The sequence below is a fragment of the Polyodon spathula genome, chromosome 6 (assembly GCF_017654505.1).
Source record: "Polyodon spathula isolate WHYD16114869_AA chromosome 6, ASM1765450v1, whole genome shotgun sequence".
Lineage (NCBI taxonomy): Eukaryota > Metazoa > Chordata > Actinopteri > Acipenseriformes > Polyodontidae > Polyodon > Polyodon spathula.
In genome coordinates this window covers 61,934,188-61,957,213 of record NC_054539.1, presented here as the reverse complement: position 1 = coordinate 61,957,213, position 23,026 = coordinate 61,934,188, and the positions used below count along the sequence as shown (strand labels likewise).

At 38.3% G+C, this 23,026-nt stretch overlaps 1 protein-coding gene across 1 annotated transcript in view; it reads right to left on the bottom strand.

Moving 5' to 3' along the window:
* Positions 1-23,026, bottom strand: part of atad2b (ATPase family AAA domain containing 2B) — a 76,845-nt gene that overhangs the window by 32,130 nt on the left and 21,689 nt on the right. Inside the window, exons 12-24 of the mRNA XM_041253369.1 lie at positions 20,948-21,122; positions 20,537-20,625; positions 20,152-20,311; positions 18,987-19,077; positions 17,746-18,057; positions 17,220-17,367; positions 13,741-13,927; positions 10,002-10,187; positions 8,331-8,466; positions 2,815-3,011; positions 2,490-2,649; positions 1,692-1,814; positions 487-615 (exon numbers count right to left, since the gene is read on the bottom strand). Coding sequence (XP_041109303.1) covers positions 487-615; positions 1,692-1,814; positions 2,490-2,649; positions 2,815-3,011; positions 8,331-8,466; positions 10,002-10,187; positions 13,741-13,927; positions 17,220-17,367; positions 17,746-18,057; positions 18,987-19,077; positions 20,152-20,311; positions 20,537-20,625; positions 20,948-21,122 — 2,093 coding nt within the window. The remainder of the gene's footprint in view (positions 1-486; positions 616-1,691; positions 1,815-2,489; positions 2,650-2,814; positions 3,012-8,330; positions 8,467-10,001; positions 10,188-13,740; positions 13,928-17,219; positions 17,368-17,745; positions 18,058-18,986; positions 19,078-20,151; positions 20,312-20,536; positions 20,626-20,947; positions 21,123-23,026) is intronic.

The window sequence follows — 23,026 nt, the reverse complement described above, 5'->3', positions numbered from 1 at the left end:
CACCATCATTAACATAGAAGCACAAAACAAAAAAAACAAAAAACAGAAGAACCCGTCTTGTTGCACTGACGCGAGTCTAATTTAAAAAAAAAAAAAAAAAAAAAAAGGTAGTATCACGCCCGTATCACCGTAGCAGCGCCTCAAAGCACTAGCTGCTATGGCCAAACCGTAGCAGTTGGCATTTCTGTCATTTTCACTTCACAATCAGATTCTAGCCACAAACTAAATGGAATATCTCAAACAAGATGTAACTTCATGTGCTTGGTGATAGTAGTATATCCATACAAAGAATCCTGTAGAAAAAAAACAAGGTATACTATAGTACAATGTCCAACGACATACTACAGAAAAACATTCAACTATTTAAACTGATATTAAATATTTCTGAGTCAACATAACACATCAAACCAACGTATGTGTGTTGTTTTGTTTTTTTTCTCATTATTATTAAATACTCAATGCATCGTTCCAACTTCCAATACTCACTGCTGCACTTATTTGATGAACCTTCAGTCCCATTTCCTTGTGTGCCCTGAGCTGCCTCTTCACCTCCAGTTCCAATTCTTCTGGATGCAGAACCAAAAGGGACAGTTTGTTCTGCTGTCATCAGGAAACCTGAGTACACAAGCAACTCAATTTACATAACTGCAAAAGGAACACAATGCAGAGTACAGACTCTGGGGCAGGGCTTCCCAACCCTGGTCTTGGGGACCCCTTGTGTCTGCTGGTTGTCATTCCAACTGAACTCTCAATTACTTAACTAGACCCTTAATTGAACTGAATCTGCTTAATTAGACCTTTTTAATTGTTTTCAATTAACAGTTTATCAGTAACCTGAATTGCAACTGTTTAAGAATTAAAAAGGTCTAAATAAGCAAATTAGCAGTGCAATTAAGGGTCTAGTTAAGTCATTTTGATCCCAGCTGGAATGAAAACCAGCAGCCAGGGTTGGGAACCACTGCTCTGGGGCACATTGCCAGCACAGGCATTTTCACAAACCCCTGTTTAGACTGTGCAATTATCATGGCCCAGATAACTTGAATAAACATGAACATTTTTAGACATTGCCAAAGGATTGTTGACTGTCATTAGGAATCGCCTCCAATCCATTTGTATCCTAAAATGTCAACATCACACATTGACCACTGCTAATCCTTACTTTTATTTCTAAATAAAATAGAAGAAAAACCCAAGTGGCGATGGTGTCATGAGAGAAGCCTCTCTGTTAAGTGTATTCACGTGTTTCGGGGGGGGGGGGAGCAGGAACAATAAAGTAGATACACTCGGCATAACACATATACAAGTTTAACTTGTACTTGCTGTGCTTTATAATAACTTTCAGGGGTGAAACACAATACACTAGACATGTGTATGTAAATGGCACCCTCTTATTCAGAACAGTGGTATTCACTAAGGGACCAATCTATGATGAGTATAAACTAACTTAATATATACTGTACCTACATCTGTTATTAACTTAATGGTGTCTATCAGAATATGGTTAGTTATAAGCCTACGCTCTGCAATATTAGGACATTTTACAGAGCTGCATATTATTGCAATTAAAAAGGTAAAGATCTGGCCATAACAATTAGATTAAACTGTTCAAATGAAGATTTGCATAAAACAGTCACATGGATTTATAGCTAGAGACTTTAATTTGTGACAATATTTGCTCCACAGGCACTTACCCCTCTTGTTCCTCGATTCTTTGATCTCGTCACACATTCGATTAAACTCTGGATCCAGCTCAGCTGCAAACATTGCATGCGCAGTGTCCTTCAGGGTACAAGCTCTATGCCGGATTATTTTATCTACAGAATGAGAAAATAATATACACTAGAAACTGACCGTGTGAGGGTATTTTTAGAGCACTTCAAATCATCTTACAGGTTCATGTTCCTGGATGCAGAACAAACTGCTTTGAAGCAGAGTCAACCTCGTGAAGAGGCAATCGTCATGAAAGTTACGAGAAAGCAAACATTTAAAAGTCAAATCTCTTCAGATAACAGACAGTGTAGCATTAAGGTCACTCAGGCACTTTTCACAGATATCTCTCTCTTCGGTCACTAATCAGCAATTACCCTAAATAAAATATATCAGTTCTAGGATTAACTTTCTAAAACAGCCCATAGAAAAAGTACCCTGGAATTCGAATTGGTTTAGGAGAGAACTTTATGCTTCAATGGACGAAGAACTTAAGACTTCATTGCTAGTTTTACAGTAAAAGATTATAGGTCAAAATGGGTAAGTAAGTAGTAGATTATGCAATAATTTTTCCACTCCACAAAAAAAGTTTTTTCTCATATTTAATATATATATATATATATATATTATATATATATTATATATATATATATATATATATATATATATATATATAGAGTTAATGATGGGTAGAGCGAGCTACAGCAAAATCTATATCTTATTCGGTCCCGGCCCACTTTTCTCTATTTAAATATATGAACTTGTACTGCAGTTCTCCTTACCTCTTGGGTCTTTGTCCGGATTGTACTCTAGAGCATTGCTGGAGATGAGGTCAATATCTGCTAGAAACTCCGTCCCAGTGAAGTATTTGTGTGTATCAATTTTGGTCATGATTTTTGACAAATCCATGGGTTGTTTAATAACTTCAAGGTAATCCGAAACCTGAAATAAAAATGATTGATTGATAGACAGATATAGATAGACAGAGTGACAGAGAGATACAGAGATAGACAGACTCTAAGCACTGTTCTTTTTCAATTCAAAATAAATTGCACTCAAATATAAATGTTCTCTTTCGTATACTCCAGTATTAAGTGTTGTGTGTACCTCCTCAATGTCCACAGGTTTGGCAAAGATGTTAAAGCGCTTGTCGTTGGCCAGCCGTTTGGTCACGTCCCTGAGAAAGAGCCGCAGTTCCCTCAGTGTGGTCTCCTCCTGGTCCTCCAGCCTCTTCTGTTCCTCTTCGGAGAGCTGGCGGGGTGGCGGAGGCACAGCGGGAGCAAGCACCTCCAAGGAAAGAAGGGCTGCACAACACGATACACAAAGTGGTTAGGATGTGGGGGCACAGTGCTCCGAGACCATTGCTCATTTCTGCAGCAATTTAGCTGGTTAAATTTAAATAAAAACATACTTTCAATGTCAATATAGATGCAGCAACTATAGTTCCACTTTAGTTCCAAAATTCACTTTCACATCTTTAATTTTACACAGTCCAACACTATGAACCAGATCTGGTAAAAGTATACACCAGGTTCAGTAAAGGATGCTGCAGCATGCTGAACTGACCGGGTTGGGGTTCACAGTGCAGCTTATAAAATCACGGGGGACTTTGACAGGTGCAGACTGACATGAATGAACAAGGTGCTACAGTTTGTACAAGTTTGTAATAAAAATGTATGAAAAATGGTAGGAAGCCAGCTAGGAACTTACATTTTAAAACTTGGTCAAGTGTCACACAGAAACAGACAGGTGCCTCAATCTATCCCCAGATTTTGATACGGAATAACTTGAATATGCTTTTATGTGCAGGTAGACTTATATAAAATATTACAAATGGTACTGCACAAACCAATTATTCGAATTCAGCTCTCCACAGAAATCAGGTGCTGACAATCAGGCGAGGATCATTGGTGTTGACTGGACCAATTTATCATTTCAAGTGAAACAACTAAATAAACAGCTGCTTGGATTTGTTTGGATTGCTGTTCTTCACAGAGCCTAAGAACAGTAGTAATTATCACAAATCCTGCAGCTGTTTCTTCACTTGTATCACTTTGAATGGTAAATTAGCACGATCAACTGATTGTCGGTACCTGATTCCTCCTGAGAGCTCAATCCAAATTGGGTTCTGCAGCATTAATTACAAATATGCCGATAGACACACCTCCACTATATTCCTACTTTCTTGAATATGCATCCCCTTCTGGGGAGATGAATTACTTAATTTTGCAAGTCCTTTACACCAAAATAAAAAAAATCATTTTCAGCAATTCCAAACCAAAACTACTATTATAAAAGTGTATTTAGTATGTTTTACTTGTTAATGTACTTACCCTCTAGAGCAGGGCTTCCCAACCCCATGTATCTTCTGGTTTTCATTCCAACTGAGTTCTCAATTACTTAACTAGACCCTTAATTGGACTAATCTTTCAACTCTTTAAACAGTTGCAAAATTCAAGTTAGCTATAACACTTTATAAGTAATTTGAACTCTGCAACTTTTTAGGTGCTGAGAACAACTAAAAATGTATAATTAAGCAAATGATTAGTTCAGGGTGTAGTTTAGTAATTGAGCACTCAGGGAATGAAAACCAGAAGACACACTGGGTCTCCAGGACCAGGGTTGGGAAGCCCTGTATTGCACTACAGCACTTCAAACATTCACCCCTCTGATGCAAGTACTTAGGAATATGTTGAAGTGCATTTATCACACATTAGCAAGCACACATCTACAAATGATTGAGCAGCAGCCCAACGTCAAAAACAATAACGTCAAATACTTTATAATTACTCACTAAGGGCCTTCATCCAAATAACAAACAGGCAACCACTTTCAAATCAAACACTGGCAAATTAGTGTTTCCTTTGTGCTGGAACGCTCTGCCACGTTTCATCAGATCAGCACCCATCCTCGAGGTCATTCCAGATAAAACCTCTTACCAAGACCCAGCTGAGCCTGTTGGGCTAACCAGAAGCACTGTGTTTGGTGGATAGTTGGCTGTTACAGTTCTCTATCAGTAGCCAGGATGATGAATCTGCTTCTGAGTGGCCCACCTTCAGATCGCCACCAATGTAAATGCAATAATTAAGTGTGAAAAGAGGCTGTTTTTGTTTTGTTCACCAGCCCTAAGTTAAACCTGCTGTCGCTTTGAATAATCTCCATTTTTAAAAAAAAGCAATAGAACAAAAAGCAAACATGGATGCATAATTGATCAACTTATCAGGCTTATTGCATTTGATAAATTGAAGAATTTGTGAACACATTTTGGGCACCACACTGGCCTTTTAACTGCAACCCGATGTTTTTTTACATTGTTTAAATTTGCCGTTTTTAGGCAGCTCATCTCTTAGAACACTTTGGGCTGAGAGCCACTGTAATGCATGATTTGGCTCATGCAGAGGCATGTCACGAACCACAGATGTAAGCGAGTGGCACGCCGCCATCTTCTTGGCAAAAGGTTGCATACTCACTTAGCCAACGCCATGGATTGCCCGATACATGACAGCAGACAAATCAGTGTGTTGACTCTATTTTGGAAACCAATAAAAAGAGGCTACAAGTACAAGCACAAAAATTACACTTGTACGATAATGTCATGAAATCTAAGCACAAACAAAATTGCTCACATTTAGCTCATCATATACATATATATATATATTATATATATATCATATATATATATATATATATTATACACACACACACACACACTTGGAACATGTACAGCATAGTTCAATAGCAATGCATGACAAAGACAAAGATATATCTTAATTGCATAATATAAAGAAATACCCCCTCTGTTCACAGTTGCTAAGTGAACATGGCTCTTAAATAAAATTAAAAATATCTTCAGTTCACAAAAAAAATGTAAATTAAAACTCCAGAAAGCCTTTTTCATCAAGTATATCCATATTAATTCATTTGTCATCATTTCTAAGCATGCCAATATTTGGCAGTTTTTTTTTTTGTTTGGGTTTTTTTTTTTTTTTTTACTTTTTTTGTCCTCTGTGTAATGAGGTAGCCATGGAGACATGGTGTTGAGGTCATGAATTTTAGTTTAGGGGCTATGTGCACACCAACAGGGTATAGACCACAGCACAAGTGTAAATGTGTGGCCCAATTGCTAAGAGCTGTTTAATTAAATAATGCAGCTCAGAGTTGTACTGGCAGTGCAAATGCACTGTATTCTACAGCCAAATCCAAAAGTACCCTTTCACATCATTAAATGCAGATGCATTTTTACAAACAAAACAAGTAATACTACAGTGCATGATTTTAGGCTACCGCCGTCACGTACTCAGCCACCCATGAGACACTCTAGGAAATTAATTGTATGGTATTTTGCCGTCTCTCATACAATGTTTCTCTATTAGTAAATTAACTTGTTTCAATATACTGGGCACTCAAGCAGGATAACAGAATATTACAAACACATGGTTCTGTATGGTGACCAATTTGATGTTTTGCAACAGCTAAAAAAAAAAAAAGTTGCAAGTTGCAAACAGGTATGAGCAAGTTCATTTTTATAAGTACTAGTGGGAGGCAGTTGAAGTGCTGGCTGTATTTGATATCAGAGTTGACAAGGTTGGCAGCTAACATTGAAGCAAAAAAACCTTTTTTGCTTTCCAGTCATTCAATATGGAAAAGAAAACCTCACCTTGTTCTTTTTGCAGCCAGCACGCTGACACATCACCCTGCCTTATATGAGAATATTTTAGTTCAGTTCTATAAATAACATTTGTTCAGGATTTCAAGGCAATCTATATCCCACTGTTTTGCTGTGTATTTCTGTATACATCTCCTCGTTAGCTTTTGTATGTTTTAGATTAGTATGTCACAAAAGAAAATATATTTTGGTATCCACAGCAGGAACAAATTCAAGCGTGGATTCAAGGTTAATGCAGCAACAGGGAAGCAATTTACAGTTACCCTGTAGTAACAAAGCTTCCTGGCAGGCTTTAGACAAACAGACAGGTAGGTATAAACACAGACAGAGTAAACTTAGCAGAATGCGATGGAAATAAATACGAAAACTATGCTGTAGAGAATAAGTCTAATAGAGAGTAAGGGAAAAATAAATAAAATAAAATAAAATAAATAAATAAAGACCCCTTTGTGATCCTCTGCAAGGTGGCTTATTCCGATAACAGGGAAACATTTTAGGCAGTCATACAAATGTCACAATAGTATTTTCACATATACAGAATGCCGACGCTTTATAGGGAAGCCTGGGGAGAAGTAAGAATATCCTGTATAAGCCGCTGTCACAATTAAAAAAGAGGCATTTGAGACGACCGTAGGTCACACTTTGTTGTTTATAAATTAATAGAAAAAGAATGGAATGTTAAACACATAATTTAAAAATGAGTTCGTTGCTTTTTTTTCCCCGAAACAAAATGTTGTTTTTTTTTTTTTTTCTACATGGAAATGAAATATTACTTTAGGGTAGAATCTTGTCGCTCCGTGGACGCTACACTGATGCGGTGTTGAAAAAAAACGGTGTCGTCGGAGCTTTGGGTGTCCTCTGCCCGGTCGAAGGTCGTCTCAAGGTTCAGGTCCAAATGGTTTAAGTCACAGTGATTAGCTGCATGATCTCCGTAGAGGCAGACAACAACAGTAGGTTGATTAAAGAGGGTGACAGTAAAGTACAACAGTGACGTGTTTGAAGAGTCGACAACTTTAGATATCAAACGACACCATCACTCCACGTATGAGTCCAAAAGCTCTTGGGTAATAGTGAAGACTGCATCAACACCCCGGATAAAAATAGATAACGCAGCGGTATCATTAATATCTGAGAAAATCGCTTGCTTTTTCAGTGAGCTCTCGAAGACCGGTAGCCAGGTCATCCACTCTTTCAGCCACGGTATTTCTTGAAAGACTGACATTGGAAAGCACACAGATTATTTCTGTGACTTTAAGCATGCAGTCTTTTACAAAAGAACCCTCAGAAAAGTGCTCTGACAACTTTGAGATTAGCTCTGACACAAGGTAACTTACTTTTACTGCCACATCACTTTCACTTTTTGCCTTTTTAAACATGTTCTGCTGTAAATCAAGGGTTCTTTTTAATTCAGCCAGCTTTTCTTTCCTTCAACCTCGCAATATTTTTCTTTGTTTTGTTTCATAGTGGCGCCTTAAATTGAATTATTTCATCACCGCAGTACTTCCCTTTCATACCAAGCAAATATGGTTTTCTTGCTGCTCTACAAATAAATATTCAAACTCCCAATTTCCTGAAACAATCTGCCTTCCTAATCAATCTTTCTTTTCTTGGACATTTTGAGAGTTATATTATCGTTTTTGACAGCCAGTAGGCTACAGTGTCTAACAGAAAACATGCCTTAAGCAAGAAGCACGAGATATGATTGGCTGTCTCTCGATGTCTTCTGTTTCTTTAGCTCTGAGCTTCCCGATACTTTTCTGATGGCTGATGGGATTTGGAGTTTTTTATGTGTAATAACCCAATAGACTCAAACTGCGCCAGGCCAAATTACACTGTAATGAATGAACTTTGCAGGGGGGACGGATAAAGTACTTCCAAGGGCCGTACTCGGCCCGCGGGCCTTGAGTTTGACACCCCTGCTCTAGTGGTGTGCGTTTGAGTAACATTTGTTTCATACCTGCTTTTTTCCTTCGTGCTGGAGGTCTGGCTGCTTGTACAACAATCAGGTCTTCAAAAAACCTTCTTCTGTCATCCTCACTTGGTCTTTTCAGACTCACTACTTCACCATATTTGCTCCTGAAGATGCATTTCACCTGCCAATAAAGACCATTGGAATCTCAAAACAGTAGCCTTTGCAGATTCTTATTATCATCATTACCATTACAAAAAATATGTTTTGACTGTAGTAGGGGAGGACAACCTCTCATGGCTTGAACAGTGTTGCTCCACATTGTGAACTGTGACAGAGCCGAGTATGAATAAGAAAGGCTACTGAACAATGTGACATTCTTAGTTAAATAAGAGGTGCTTAAAACTTCTATTACCTCTATGAGATTATTTTAAAAGACAGCTGATAAAGACTTTACTGGTGAGTTTTTTTTTTTGTATGCCGTGTTATTACATATACTACTATTGAGTGTTTTATACATACTTATGGATGGGATTATGAGCACTGTATTGATGTTGCACCAAGAAAATGCACATTTAGGCATTTACATTTGATTATTATTCATAAAAATACATTCCCCACGCAAGTGGTTTGCAGTTCAAATGCAGGACCTTAAATATTGATTCCCTTAACATTTTTTTCAGGTTTTTCAGACCACTTTCAGCTGTCAGTTATCCTTTTACCTCAGAGTCATCCCAATAAGCCTACATGTATTTCTTAATGTTAATATTAATAACTGCCTGCCCGACTGACAGCTATCACACTTCCCGGGTGTACAGTCCCGAATCCCCCATTGTTCCAGGTAAACGCAAGCAACGCTCTGAACTGGAATCACACAACAGCACAAAGCTTGCCTCATTCAGATCCATGTGCACACACAAAGTACTGCTGGCATTGAATTAATTAAAGTCCACATATTGAAATCTGTTTTTAAGTGTTTCAAACTATGATTTTTTTTTTTTTTTTTCAAATGGTTATCATACGTCCAAATCCATGATGAAAAATGTCTGCTTTATAGTTGGCTCTACTAAGTTACTTGTGGAATAAAATGCCACTCAGAATATATGTCATTTCTAGCAACTTGCAGGTACAGTTGAAGCAGGAGCATGCATAATTGTGTCAGAGTTAGTTGTGCAGGCACGTTTCAAAGTAGAATCTGTTTTCTGGTACACTAGAGCACACAGCAGTACTTACAATGCTCATGCATGCAAGTAGCTAAAAAAAAAAAAAAAACGTTAGTTACTATAGACCCACAGGTAAGAGATATAAGACCAAACAATCACTTCAGTTCCCTGTACTTCAAAGATTTGCAAGGTATTGATTTAAAAGAAAAAAACACATACAATAGCAAGCACAATTAATTGCTGTGCTATTTCTTAAAACACTAGGAAAAAAAGTGTGATTGAGACCCCCGCCACACTAGTCATTGCAGAGCTCACTGGTGATTAAGGAGTTGGCACAGACAGGCAGCGGCAGTGGGCGAGCCTAAAGCAAGTGGAGTCCCAGTGTCTCTCAGTGGGTGGTGCTACCAGACAGCATGGATGGAGGAACCCTATGAAGCAGCCAGGGGATAGAACAGGGAACTTCTGGCCATGCATTTAAATGTTTATTGCTGCAATTCAATCTATTGAAACCCTTTGAAGTGAAGAAACAGCATGCAGACTTTTAAGCAAGCATTACCTCGTCCGACAGCTCCCAGTAAGCGATTTCTGAGGTAGCCAGGATCAGGACCGGAGAGAAGGAAGGGATGTCCTGAAGCAGGGTCAGGAACGTCGTTCTCACCGTGTCACTGATGGCCTCCCACCACTCGCTAATCTGGGGCATGTAGACCACGCTTGGGACAGTCCTCCGTGCCTCGCGGAACACCTGGGGTACAAAAAACACGTTCTTTTAAATAAATGGGAGAAAATGCAGTAATCAAAATGATACTAACCATCCATTGCTGGGATTAGCTTCAGAGGATACCAAAACATTTACTCTTAAGAATATGAGAATGTGATCTGTTTGAAAAAAAAATAAGCTAGTAGCGGGAATGGATTTGCACCCAATCCAGGCCTACAAAAGTAATCTACACAGTATAAAAGTGTTCTTCTAAATAGAAGCAGCACGTAAAATAATACGCCTTTTGATTCTACCTGTTACAAGGTGGATTTCTAGGGCACACACAAATGTTTGTTTATATTGTACATACCAAAACGTGAATAATAAAAAAGGTTCCAAGCAGGATAGATAATCTACAAAAGAACACCTAACACAGTTCATGTAAGTAGTGATACAGTGCCACCTACCCTTCTTAGAACTTATTTCACAAGGTTGCTGGTAGTCTGTTCGGCACAGAATAAGAACGATGGTGCAGATCATTACTACAATCTAGTACAAATCTGCAGATGTTCATATACATTATATCTGACTTTCATAATATTAGCCAGTTTTGGATGGTAGTTATTTTTATTTGGTTTATTTCTCATGTTCAAAACTAGACATTTCTGCTTTTTAAAATCAGGATGAATTTTAGGTAACTTTATATTGCATGGCATAAATTAATATTAAATAGAGATGCAATTTCATATTAATGTTAAATTAACATTTAATAGATATGCAATTGATATAAAATGTACGTTAAATTATTCCTTTTTACTTTCCATTAACATTTAAGTCAGATTACATGTTTTTAGTTGAAAATACAGTTAAACAATGGGAAGTTACTACATATATTCAGGGGTAACAAAACAGAATACAAACGGACGTGACATGCAATTACATTTTCAGTCGACATTTGGTTAACATTTAGCAAGAAACCAGCTATTGCATATTTAGTCAATATTAATTTACCATTAATTTAATATGCAAATGCATATCTATTTAATATTAATTTATGCCAAGCAATATAAAGCGTTACCAAATTTTGTTTTGTTGAAACACTTTTAAAACACTTTTTTTTCTGTAAATTTTATCATTACACCTGTAAACAGTTGTGGCATTTCCTTCGATTATGCAGTTAAATAGTACAACTGAGGTAACTGTTTGCATGGTACTCAAAACATGCAATCATCACGCCATGAACATTTTCATCCAGCACGCTAAAGTCAGAGTAATGTTAGCCACTTTGGTATTTTATAACATTACTGCTGTTTTCTGCAGTCAGCAGGTCACAGCAGGCTTGCTCAAGTCAAGCCAGGTAATCACTTGTTGAGAGCTGCAGGGTGCCAGAGACACTTTGAACAGGCAGGCTTTTATTTCAGTGTGCTCTTCACAAACTTTAATACAAAGGCAACTGTTAATACACTGCTCTGGAAAACACGCAGTGAATTTTGTAATTATCTGCTGGGAGGCATGAAAAGCTTTTTTTTCCTCTATAGGTTTTTTACAAAAATGTGGCAACGACCTTTGTCTGAAACAGAGTTGCACATTACATTTACATTAATGGGACTACAGATTTAACATTGGCACCACTACAGTATATCACAAATTGGCCACCCAACAGAATATTAATTTAACAAAGCAACTGAGTATATGTACAGTAGAAAGCATTCAAGTTTCTTACAATGTTTACTAAACAAATGCAGCGAGCAGTCATAAATAAGCAACAGAGAATATAGATCCTCCAAATACACATTGCGAATAATTTAAAAAAAAAAAAAAAGACAACATTTAGTTCAAGTTGTTTTCTTATTAATGAATGCATCTTTTTTATTTGAGAATTTCAGAAACTAGGAGAATGTTATGTATTTAGGAATACCCAATGAGACAGAAAAGGGTAAAATAATTAGTTGTTTATTTCAGATGCATTTCTTTCTTTTCCTACAGAAAAAAATTGAAAGCTTTGAAGTAAATCTAAACCCAAACCACTGAGCATACTGCAGCAGTAAAAAAATAATAATGCAGTTTTAGTTCCAAGATGTTTACTGTACATGTGTAAATTACAAAGCATTAACACTCCTAACACCAGACTGCAGCATTATTTAATAAAACTGAATTCAAATAATGTTTATTAGAAATGTCCTCTTTCTGACTTTAAATGTGAACTTAAAGAACAGCTTCAAAATGTAATTATCCAATGTTTATGAAGACTGAATACATTTTTATTAAGATGTTGACAAATACTTTGTTAGTTATGTAACATTCATAAAAAGTAAATGAACAGACATAACAATGAGCAGCCAAAATGCAGTCTGATCACAGGGCTAGCACTTATAGTTAATGTTAGAACTGGCAACTGTGCTCCAAAGTAATTTGAAATGTTATGCTCTTCTCAAAGCAAACCGCAACCAGGATTCACAAAGGGATTAATTAAAGATATTTCACAAAGAGTGCTGGGACAAATACGTGAATATTTTCCAATTCGTTTGAAAAATTACAGATTGTTTTCTGCTTTTAATAATTAATCATCCAAATTGTGAAATACCACGCAAAAAAAACACACACATGCTGTTTACACCCTATACTGAAAATGTGGTTTCTTTATCCTGTGTTTACTTAAATAAATACATAAATAAACAAATACATAAATAAAATAATGGAAGGGTTTAGAAGCCCTTTTAGAAAAAGCAGCATCTGGCCTACAGAATATCACAGTATCTTAGGAATCTGTTGTTCGTAGACATGACTGTTATACTTGAGCATCAGCATCTACTTTTGTACCCCTAGAAAGACTGTGTGCCAAGCCTCACACTGGTTTCTGCTAACCATTAAACCAATTAAGCATGAATAATGCTTCGACTTTGTAATGGAGGTCACAAAAATCGTGAATTTGAACAAATTGGTTCAACCAAATTGGTTGTGTATGCACGCAGCATTTACGTGTAGTTATGTAGGTCAGCAAACAAGATTTGTATGCTACAGGTGAGGGTTTCCCAATTCTGGTCCTGGAGACCCACTGGTGTCTGGTTTTCATTCCAACTGAGCTCTCAATTACTTAACTAGACTGAATTTGCTTAATTAAACCCTTTTAATTGTTTTCAGATCTTAGTTGCAGAGTACTTATAAAATGTTATAGCTAAGCTGAAATCTGCAACTGTTTAAGAGCTGAAAACAAATAAAAAAGTCTAATTAAGAAAACTGTCAGTTCAATTAAGGATTTAATTAAGTAACTGAGAACTCGAGAACTCGGTTGGAATGAAAACCAGCAGACAAAGTGGGTCCCCAGGACCAGGATTGGGAAACCCTGCTACAGGTGATGAATTACAAAGTAACCAATGTGGCAAATTAGAAGAAGGATTAACTTAAATATACAAGGTAATTCAAAGCGGCTCATTGATGAATAAAGTGAGAGACAAATTCTCTCACAGACGAATTACTGAGAGGTTTACTTTATAGTCCCCATGCTAGCTATAAAAAAAAAAGAAAAAAACACATCTCTCACTGATGTGCAATAAAAGGTGTGCAGATTTGGGGGGAGTGATGGAAGTTTTGTGCTCACCTGTGCGCAGGACTCCTCAGGGGTTTTGGCACTGACAGAGTACAGTGTGGGCAGATCTAGTCTATGCACAGAGAACTTCTCCAGGCTGTGAAGGATGGCTGGAGCGAGGTGCGTGGTCTGACCAGAGCCCCTGTCTCCAGCTACAAGCAGACGAGGTCGGTAGGAAGTTGGCTGGCGATAGGCTGACCTACAGGAGAAAGATAAATTCTAGTAAAACTACACCATCTTATTTCAAACACCCTATACTGAAACTGCTACATACTGTGTCGTCTCAGAGAATGTGGCAAACATTGAAAAAACATGTAATTAATTGTTTAAAGTCTAGGTTGCACAGTTTTGAGAAATGGGTAAAAAAAAAAAAAAAAACCACAACACTACATTTTCCCCAAAAGAATATTAAATATGGTAATTACAAATATAAAACAGAAAATAATTGATTGCATAAGTATTCAACCCCTTTGCTATGATACACCTAAATAAGCTCTGGTGCAACCAATTGTCTTTAGAAGTCAAATAATTAGTTGAATGGGGTCCACCTGTATGCAATTACGGTGTTTCACATGATTTCAGGTTAAATACACCTGTCTCTGGAAGGTCCCACAGTTGGTTAGTACATTTCCTAACAAAAATTACATCATGAAGACGAAGGAACATTCAAAGCAAATCTGGAATACGGTTATTCAAAAGTACCAATCAGGGGTAGGATATAAGAACATTTCCAAGGCACTGAATATCCCCTGGAGCACAGTAAAGTTCATTATTAAGAAATAGAGAGAATATGGCACAACTGTGAATCTGTCTAGAACAGGCCGTCATCAATAACTGAATATCCGGGCCAGAACGGCACTAGTCAGGGAGGCCACCAAGAGGCCTATGGCAACTCTAAAGGAGTTACAGTCTTCCACGACTGAGCTGGGAGACAATGTTCATATGGCAACAATAGCCCGGGTACTGCACAAAACTGGCCTTTATGGGAGAGTGGCAAAAAGAAAGACATTGTTAAAAACAAAAACTCACCTCAAATCTCAGGTACAGTTTCCCAGACAGCATGTAGGAGATTCTGAGACCAAGTGGAGAAGGATTCTATGGTCTGATGAGACCGAAATAGAGCTTTTTGGCCTCAACGCTAAGCGCTAAGTTTGGCGCAAGCCTAACACTGCACATCATCCTGAGAACTCCATCCCTACCATGGTGGTGGCAGCATCATGCTATGGGGATGCTTCTCTGTGTCAGGGCCTGGAAAGTTTGTGAAGATAGAGAGGGCAAAATGGATGCTGCAAAGTGCAGGGAAATCCTGGAAGAAAACCTGCTGAAGTCTGCAAGAGACCTGGGACTTTGGAGAAGATTCATCTTCCAGCACGGACAATGACCTCAAACGTACAGCCAAAGCCACACTGGAGTGGCTTAAAAACAAAAAGGTCTTATGCAATCAATTATTTTCTGTTTTGTATTTGTAATTAATTTAGAACAATTTGTAGATTTTATTTTTCACTTTGACATTATGGACTTTGTGTTGATCAGATTAACTCCTAATTAAATCCATTTTGATTCCATGTTGTAACACAAAATGTGGAAAAGTCCAAGAGGGTGAATACTTTTGAGAGCCACTGTAGATGGCCAAATATGTGCATTCCTTGTCAAACTGGTGCACAGTGAGACACAAAGATGATCTGCTACTGTCTTCTGCTCAAGTCAAGCAAAATGTCTTGAACTCACTTTTTTTTTTTTTTTCAATTTCTGTTATTCTTTATTAGACATAGGTGACAGTCAGGTATCTCTGTTTGAGCAGACTGAGTAAGTAGTTAAACTGTTTAAAAATACAGGTCTGTAACAATATACTTTTATTTTATAGAAGATCTGTTTATTTAAAGTTTGAAGTCTTCTGAAAATGCATTTCATCATTTGTCCACAAGATAGCACCACTGGGTTATTCAACTGAACCATTCTCTAAACCAGGTAAAGGAAAACTTCATTTTTATATTTTTAATAAAAAATAGGATTTAGAAATAATAATTTATATGAATATTAAAGAACTGTGCTCCAGGTCAAGATGACATTGCCCAGCCATGAAAAGCTAAAATCATTTTACCCCTGGTGGAATGGGCAGTGAGCATTTCTGGATGGGGCAAGTTGGCCAGATCATAGGCACTCCTGACCGTGTCAGCTATCCACTTGGACAGCCGCTGCTTAGACAGGGCTTGACCATGGGACTTCGCCACATGGCAGACAAAAAATAGTTCGGACTGCCTCCAACTGTTTGCCCTCTCAACTTAATATGCCAAAGGGCCCGAACTGGGCAGAGTGTATGAAGCTGTCACTCTGTCAGACTGGAAAGGATGTGGATGGAAAGCCTCCAATTCGACTGGTTGACACAGAATGCCGAAATTGTCTTCAGCAAAAAGGCAGGATTGGTACAGCATGTGACCTTTGTCCTGGCCTCTGTAAAAAAAATTAAGCAGGCTTTTGCTATCCAGAATGCCTGCATCTCATTCACCCGCTTTGTGGAGAGACAACAAGCAAGAAAGCCGCTTTGAATAATACAAATTCTAGCTCAGCTGAATGTGGGGGCTCAAATGGAGACTTCATGAGTGCATGAAGCACCATGTTTAGCCTCCAGTGAGGGACAATGTCCTTCTTAGGCGGACAAAGCCACCGAGACCCTTTCAACAATTCCTACATTTCAAAAATTTTAAAATGGAGAGAACAAAGTCAGCTGACTTATGTTGCTTGTTCCCTGGGAAGGAGCGACTCAAGCCATTGGCTTCACGGGGGCACAAGGCCGCAGCGGGACTTAACAAGCAACAGGCTGTAGTGCACAAAACTATTACAGCGATTTGTTAATATCACACATAATGTGTGTAAAGACACAATAAATGCGAATATATACAGATAGAAGCACCAAAGTACTTAGCTGAACAAGGCTCTCCTATCAGGTCAGTCTTGAAAGGAAAGATAGCACTGAGATCTGTGAGCGCAATCCTTTTGATATCTCGGGGGCGTGACCATGACTGCTCAAATTGCAGCTTTGGTAAATCAACATTTCAGGATTTGGGTCTTTAGGAGGTAAATACCCATTCGGTAATGGTTACATTTCATACTTGAAAGGGAACTGTCTATTTCTGTAGTGTAATACAATATGCAGTTGCTCATATCCCCATGTTAAATTTCTTGTATCAAATGTCAATGCACTGTTTCAGCAATTTCGAATGAGTGGATTCCCAAGATGTTACACTGAAAAAGTACACTGTATATCTAAACCTGCATTTTACAGCATGTGGTTTATTTTTGAAATTTATCAAAGATGTTACAAGTTCTAAAATGTTTACTGCAAGCTCTATGTAGTTTTAAGAAATATATCCTAGAAGGCAAAAAAAAATAAAAAAATCACAGAGGATGTTTTGTTACTGCCATTGTAAGCACCCTCTGTCTGTGTGGATCAGCAGGAACTCTGCTGGGACTGTATTCGAACCGATACTCACATTGTGAAATGAAGGAAGGGTTTATGTGTAGCTGCTGATGGCTGTTTCTTTGGAGATCCTAAGTGCGAATGAGCATCAAAAATAGATGGAGCACCATCGTTGTCATCATCGCTGTAAATGTCCTCTTCCAAGAGCTCGCTGACAATATCTGTATTAGAAGAGGGGCAAAATAGTTCGAAAATAGTGTTAGTTTGTCTGACTAAACGTAAACAGGTTGCAGGACTGTTTATGCTAATTGATACTACATATTTATACAAAACAAATAAAGAAAAAAAATGTACAGTATATTTCAGTATTAACTCAAGTCTGAAAAAAGCAAAAACTACTGCAGGGCACTTCTTATTTAAAAGATGGGTTTTACATTTTCGAAACAATAATACAGAGCTACCACAGGGATGAAAATAAGACTCCCATTGCATAGCAGTGTGATCCATTCCTGGCTGTACCATGTTTAATAAGACACACCTGAGCTTGTTACCTATACACTGCGCATTGCCAAAGCAGATGGAAAATTAAGAGCAATGACCTTCTTTCTTGTCGCCCTGTGAGAGCTCTGCGTGGGGGAACACCCTGTGTAAAGTGGCCAGGATTCCATTGAAGGTGCTGTCCAGCAGAGGCCTGATGACAGAGGAGAGTGCTTTCCCCAGGGGCGCCAGAGCCCGCTGCGACGCGGGTACAATGCTCCTCATGGCATAGTAAAAATCCTGCGGACCGAGAACGATAGAGGAGACGTCAAGCTGCAACTTCTGACTACTGGCGTAAATTTGGGGGTAGCGTCGGCGAAGGGCGACCAAGGCAGCCTCAGTGCAAAGTGCTTTGATGTCAGCTCCACAGTAGCCTGGAAATAGATATTAAAGAACAAAAAAAAAAGTCATGCTAAATCTGCAATTAAAAAAAGAAATGTATGTTTACATTACGTGTTGTTTACCAAATGAGGGAGCACTGTTTTCGCAGGTTAGAGTTTTTATACACAATTTCTGAATGTTCGTTTTACTTTCCAATGTATTTACTGTACAGTTTATTATTCTGCAGTTGGTGCATATATTTTCAAATATTTGTAAATGTGGAAGAACGATATACTTTACCACTTTGCTGGGATTATAAAAAAATGTAAACAACTCTGCCAAATTGAAGGACGAAACAGAATATCGAAATACCTGTTTGTCATGCTGTGTTGCGCCATTACTACTCTATTTCGATGAAAACATTAAAACCAATGGCTGAATTAAGAAATTAAGGTTTGTTTTAAAGTAACTTTCAGAAAGGAAACCTAGAAGCTCTCCGAGTCCATAACCAGTGGAGTTCCTCTGTGTTAATTCCTTACAACAATATGCTTCAATACAAGTGCAGCTGTGTAACATTATCATATTTTTAAGTACATATTGACAGTAAAATACTCCTTTTATTTCTAAAGCCAGTGAAAACATAACAGCTAAATTATAAATCATCAGAATTTGCAAATCAGCCTCCAATTAAGAGATTATCGAAAATGATCAGCAAATACAGCAAGCGTACACAGCCCACAACGGCCACCCCCCTCCCAACGCACGCTTTGGACACTTTCAGAAAATGCTGATATTGGACTGCCCCTAATTAGGCTACTATTTTAGTGCATTACTAGAAACCAAATTTAAGTAAACAAATGAACAGTTTGTAAACTCTGACAAAGGCAGTATGTCAGCACATTTGTTAAATAAACCTGGTTTATTATTACTGTTCTTATGATTGTGTGCTTGACGTTACTGATGTAGCATGCCTGAACCTTACCAACACATTTTTCAGCCAGCTCCTCTACGAAGGCGTCGGCTAATTTAGGGTTCCAGTCCCTGGTGTGAATTTTTAAAATGTGCTTTCGGGCCTGAAAGTAAATAGAAGGTTGGAGAAATGTATTATTTCACAGCATCCTTTTTTTGGACCCCTAAAACCATTTTAAAAGTTAGTTATCTGAATACTTTACTTAAGAACAATATAATGGAGAAAAAATTACTAAAATGTGCATATTTTCTACTAGTCTAAGGGATCAATGGGATTTATTGGAAGACCATACTGAAAGTAAACTAAGCAAATTACGCTACTATTTCTTTGTTAACTTGGGAATTATTATTTATTTCTTAGCAGACGCCCTTATCCAGGGCAAATTACAATTGTTACAAAACAAGTTATCACATCGTAAAATACCACATTACAGAATATCATAATACAGATAACAGCAGTTATGAAGGTACAGTAAGATCAAAATAAACACAGTAAATTATAAGTAAGAGTGAATTTGACTAAGAGCAGTTAAAACTTACAATAAATATTTTAGTATGATAAATGGATGAGAACGATTTCAGATAAGAGCTATTACAAAAAACGTGAGAAAAAACAAACACAAGATACAGCAAGTAGTTATAGTTAGGCGCAGTAGTTGAATATGGCAAGGTATGGAGCAGTTCAGTGCAAGTACAAGCTGATGCAAGTAATGGTACAATTGGGCGCCATATATCCCAGTATGGTCGAGAGTTGTGATGGTTATAGATGCTGTCTGTAAAGGTATGTCTAAGGAGGCAGCGGAAGGTGGTCAGGGACGGAGCAGTCCTAATATCAACGAGCTCTGGAGGTGAGGAAGCTGGGGGGGGGTACAGCTAGTCTGCCAGAGGTGGAGGAGCAGAGGGTGCAAGAGGGGGTGTAGGGAGAAATGGGTGGGAGCAGAAAAGGTCAAGACAGCAATAGGAGAGTACAAGTTTTGAATTGGATGTGAGCAGCAATAGGGAGCCAGTGCAGAAATGGAAGGTTACCCACAGGGATTCTTTAATAGAACAAAATAAAAGTGAATAGTGCAATCCTAACCCTGCTGTCAAATAAGTCTGAAATGCACAAGATAAGACAGAATACTGTCCTCTGGCTTCACAGGGCAAATTATGCTGAGGTACCAAGTCTGTGCCTCTACCTTTTTGTCAGGCAAGTTGAAAAGAAACTCCCTGTCGAAGCGCCCGGGTCTCCTGAGTGCAGGGTCAATAGAATCAAGTCTGTTTGTAGCACCAATGATAACTATTTCCCCTCTGTTATCCAGGCCATCCATCAGAGCTAGCAGCGTTGAAACAATGGAGCTAAAAATATCAGGAGGAACAACAGAAAAGTACCAGGGTAGTTATGAGCTTCACACATTCAGTTTTCAAACGAAGACATCTGGGCAATGCGTTAAACACTTATCTAACATAGAAAATGAGATTTTGCCATTTTAAACAAGACCTGTCTCATGTAAAACTAACAGTGGACACATTTATTTTAACTTGTTCACAACCAGATGCAGAAGGTTAAATTGAATGAATTACCTGTGAATTTGATCTTGTCTGCTGGACCGAACAGGTGCCAACCCATCAATTTCATCAAAAAAGATAATAGATGGCCGCATCAAATAAGCCTGCAAATGAGTCCAAGGGCACACTTATTATTGAGACTGCACACGTCACACAGGAGGACAGTGTTAATTTGGTTGAATAAATTAAAAAAAAATAAAATTGTACCAATCCATGGTTGTAACAAAGATCTGGAGATTTTACAGAGAAATGTATTACCAGTCCATATATTTAAAAAAAATAATAAAAAATTAAAATAGGAGGCAGTTACATTATTACTGAAATATTTGAAAGACCTCAGTGCCTTGTATATCAGATCATCCAATACTGGTAGCCAGGAAACAGCATTCCTAAATCTTCCAACAGGGCTGTATTGGAAATACAAACCTGATCAAACAGAAGCCTGAGCTGCCGTTCCGACTCGCCCACCCATTTGCTTAGACAGTCGGCTCCTTTTCTCATAAAGAATGCCACCTTCCGGTCCCCCTGACTGCACTCGTTGGCGAGGGCTCGAGCAACCAACGTCTTCCCTGTGCCAGGAGGGCCGTAGAACAGACACCCTCTGGAGGGAGTAAGAAAACAAGAAAAACATAGGGCTAATTGTTTGCATTGTCTCTCCAATGCAATCAGAAACAAAACAGCACAGAAGAAGCCGCTCCACCTTATTACTTTTACAGCAACCACCCTCTTACACTAATTTAAAAAATACACTAGTTTAAATTGATCACCAATCACTCATAATAATCCAGACAACAAATACAAAAGGGCTGCCAAGTTGTGATATTCATATAGGGCAGCTGGCTCGTCGAGCTAATATACATATTACACACACACACTGTTGTGCAAATGTCTTGTTACGTTTTTCTACTCTGATGCACTATGAGCATCAACAATTTACTCAAAGCCTCCACTAGTGTTCTCTACAACTATACTATTGTTGAATTGACAACAGAACTGGCAGAATGCACAGGAAGGTGTCGTTGTCCATCAATCAACAGTTGAAAGCACCTTTGACCATTGTTCCATAGTCCAATTTCTGTGTTCTTGCACATATTGTAGCCTTTTAGTCTTGTTCCCCTTTCTTAAGAGAAGAATTCTTACTGTGACGCATCCTTTAAGCCCTGACTTCAAGAGTAACCTGCCAGTTCTGTTGACAATTCAATGCTTGTCTTCTTTCTATTCCTTAAGGATATTACCTTCAAGTATTGCTCATCCTTGTTAGATAGCTTTTTGAGACTTCCAGTCTTGGGTTTGTCAATTACAGATGATGTTTCTCTGTACTTGTTCATTATGTTTTGGATACCACACCTTGAAAATCGAGTGATGCAAGCTATTTCACTAAATGTTTTTCCTTCTTTACGCAAGTCAAGGTTGTTATAATAGTAGAAAACACTAGTGGAGGCTTTGAGTAAATTGTTGATGCGCATAATGCAGAGCAGAAAAATGCAACACATCTAAGACTTTTGCACAGCAGAGTGTGTGTGTGTATATATATATATAAGTTTTAGGCAGGTGTGAAAAAAATGCTGTAAAGTAAGAATGCTTTCAAAAATAGACATGTTAATAGATTATATTTATCAATTAACTAAATGCAAAGCGAGTGAACAGAAGAAAAATCTAAATCAAATCCATATTTGGTGTGACCACCCTTTGCCTTCAAAACAGCATCAATTCTTCTAGGTACACTTGCACAAAGTCAGGGATTTTGTAGGCATATAGTCAAGTGTATGATTAAACAGTTATACCAAACATGTGCTAATGATCATCAATTCAATATGTAGGTTGAAACACAATCATTAACTGAAACAGAAACAGCTGTGTAGGAGGAATAAAACTAGGTGAGGAATAGCCAGACTCAGCTAACAAGGTGAGGTTGCTGAAGACAGTTTACTGTCAAAAGTCATACACCATGGCAAGACTGAGCACAGCAACATGACACAAGGTAGTTATACTGCATCAGCAAGGTCTCTCCCAGGCAGAAATTTCAAGGCAGACAGGGGTTTCCAGATGTGCTGTCCAAGCTCTTTTGAAGAAGCACAAAGAAACGGGCAACATTGAGGACCGTAGACGCAGCGGTCGGCCAAGGAAACTTACTGCAGCAGATGAAAGACACATCATGCTTACTTCCCTTCGCAACTGGAAGATGTCCAGCAGTGCCATCAGCCATACCTCTGACATGGAAACAAGGCCAAGCGACTCAACTATGCATGAAAACACAGGAACTGGGGTGCAGAAAAATGGCAGCAGGTGCTCTGGACTGATGAGTCAAAATTTGAAATATTTGGCTGTAGCAGAAGGCAGTTTGTTCGCCGAACGGCTGGACAGCGGTACACGAATGAGTGTCTGCAGGCAACATTAAAGCATGGTAGAGGTTCCTTGCAAGTTTGGGGCTGCATTTCTGCAAATGGAGTTGGGGATTTGGTCAGAATTAATGGTCTCCTCAATGCTGAGAAGAACAGGCAGATA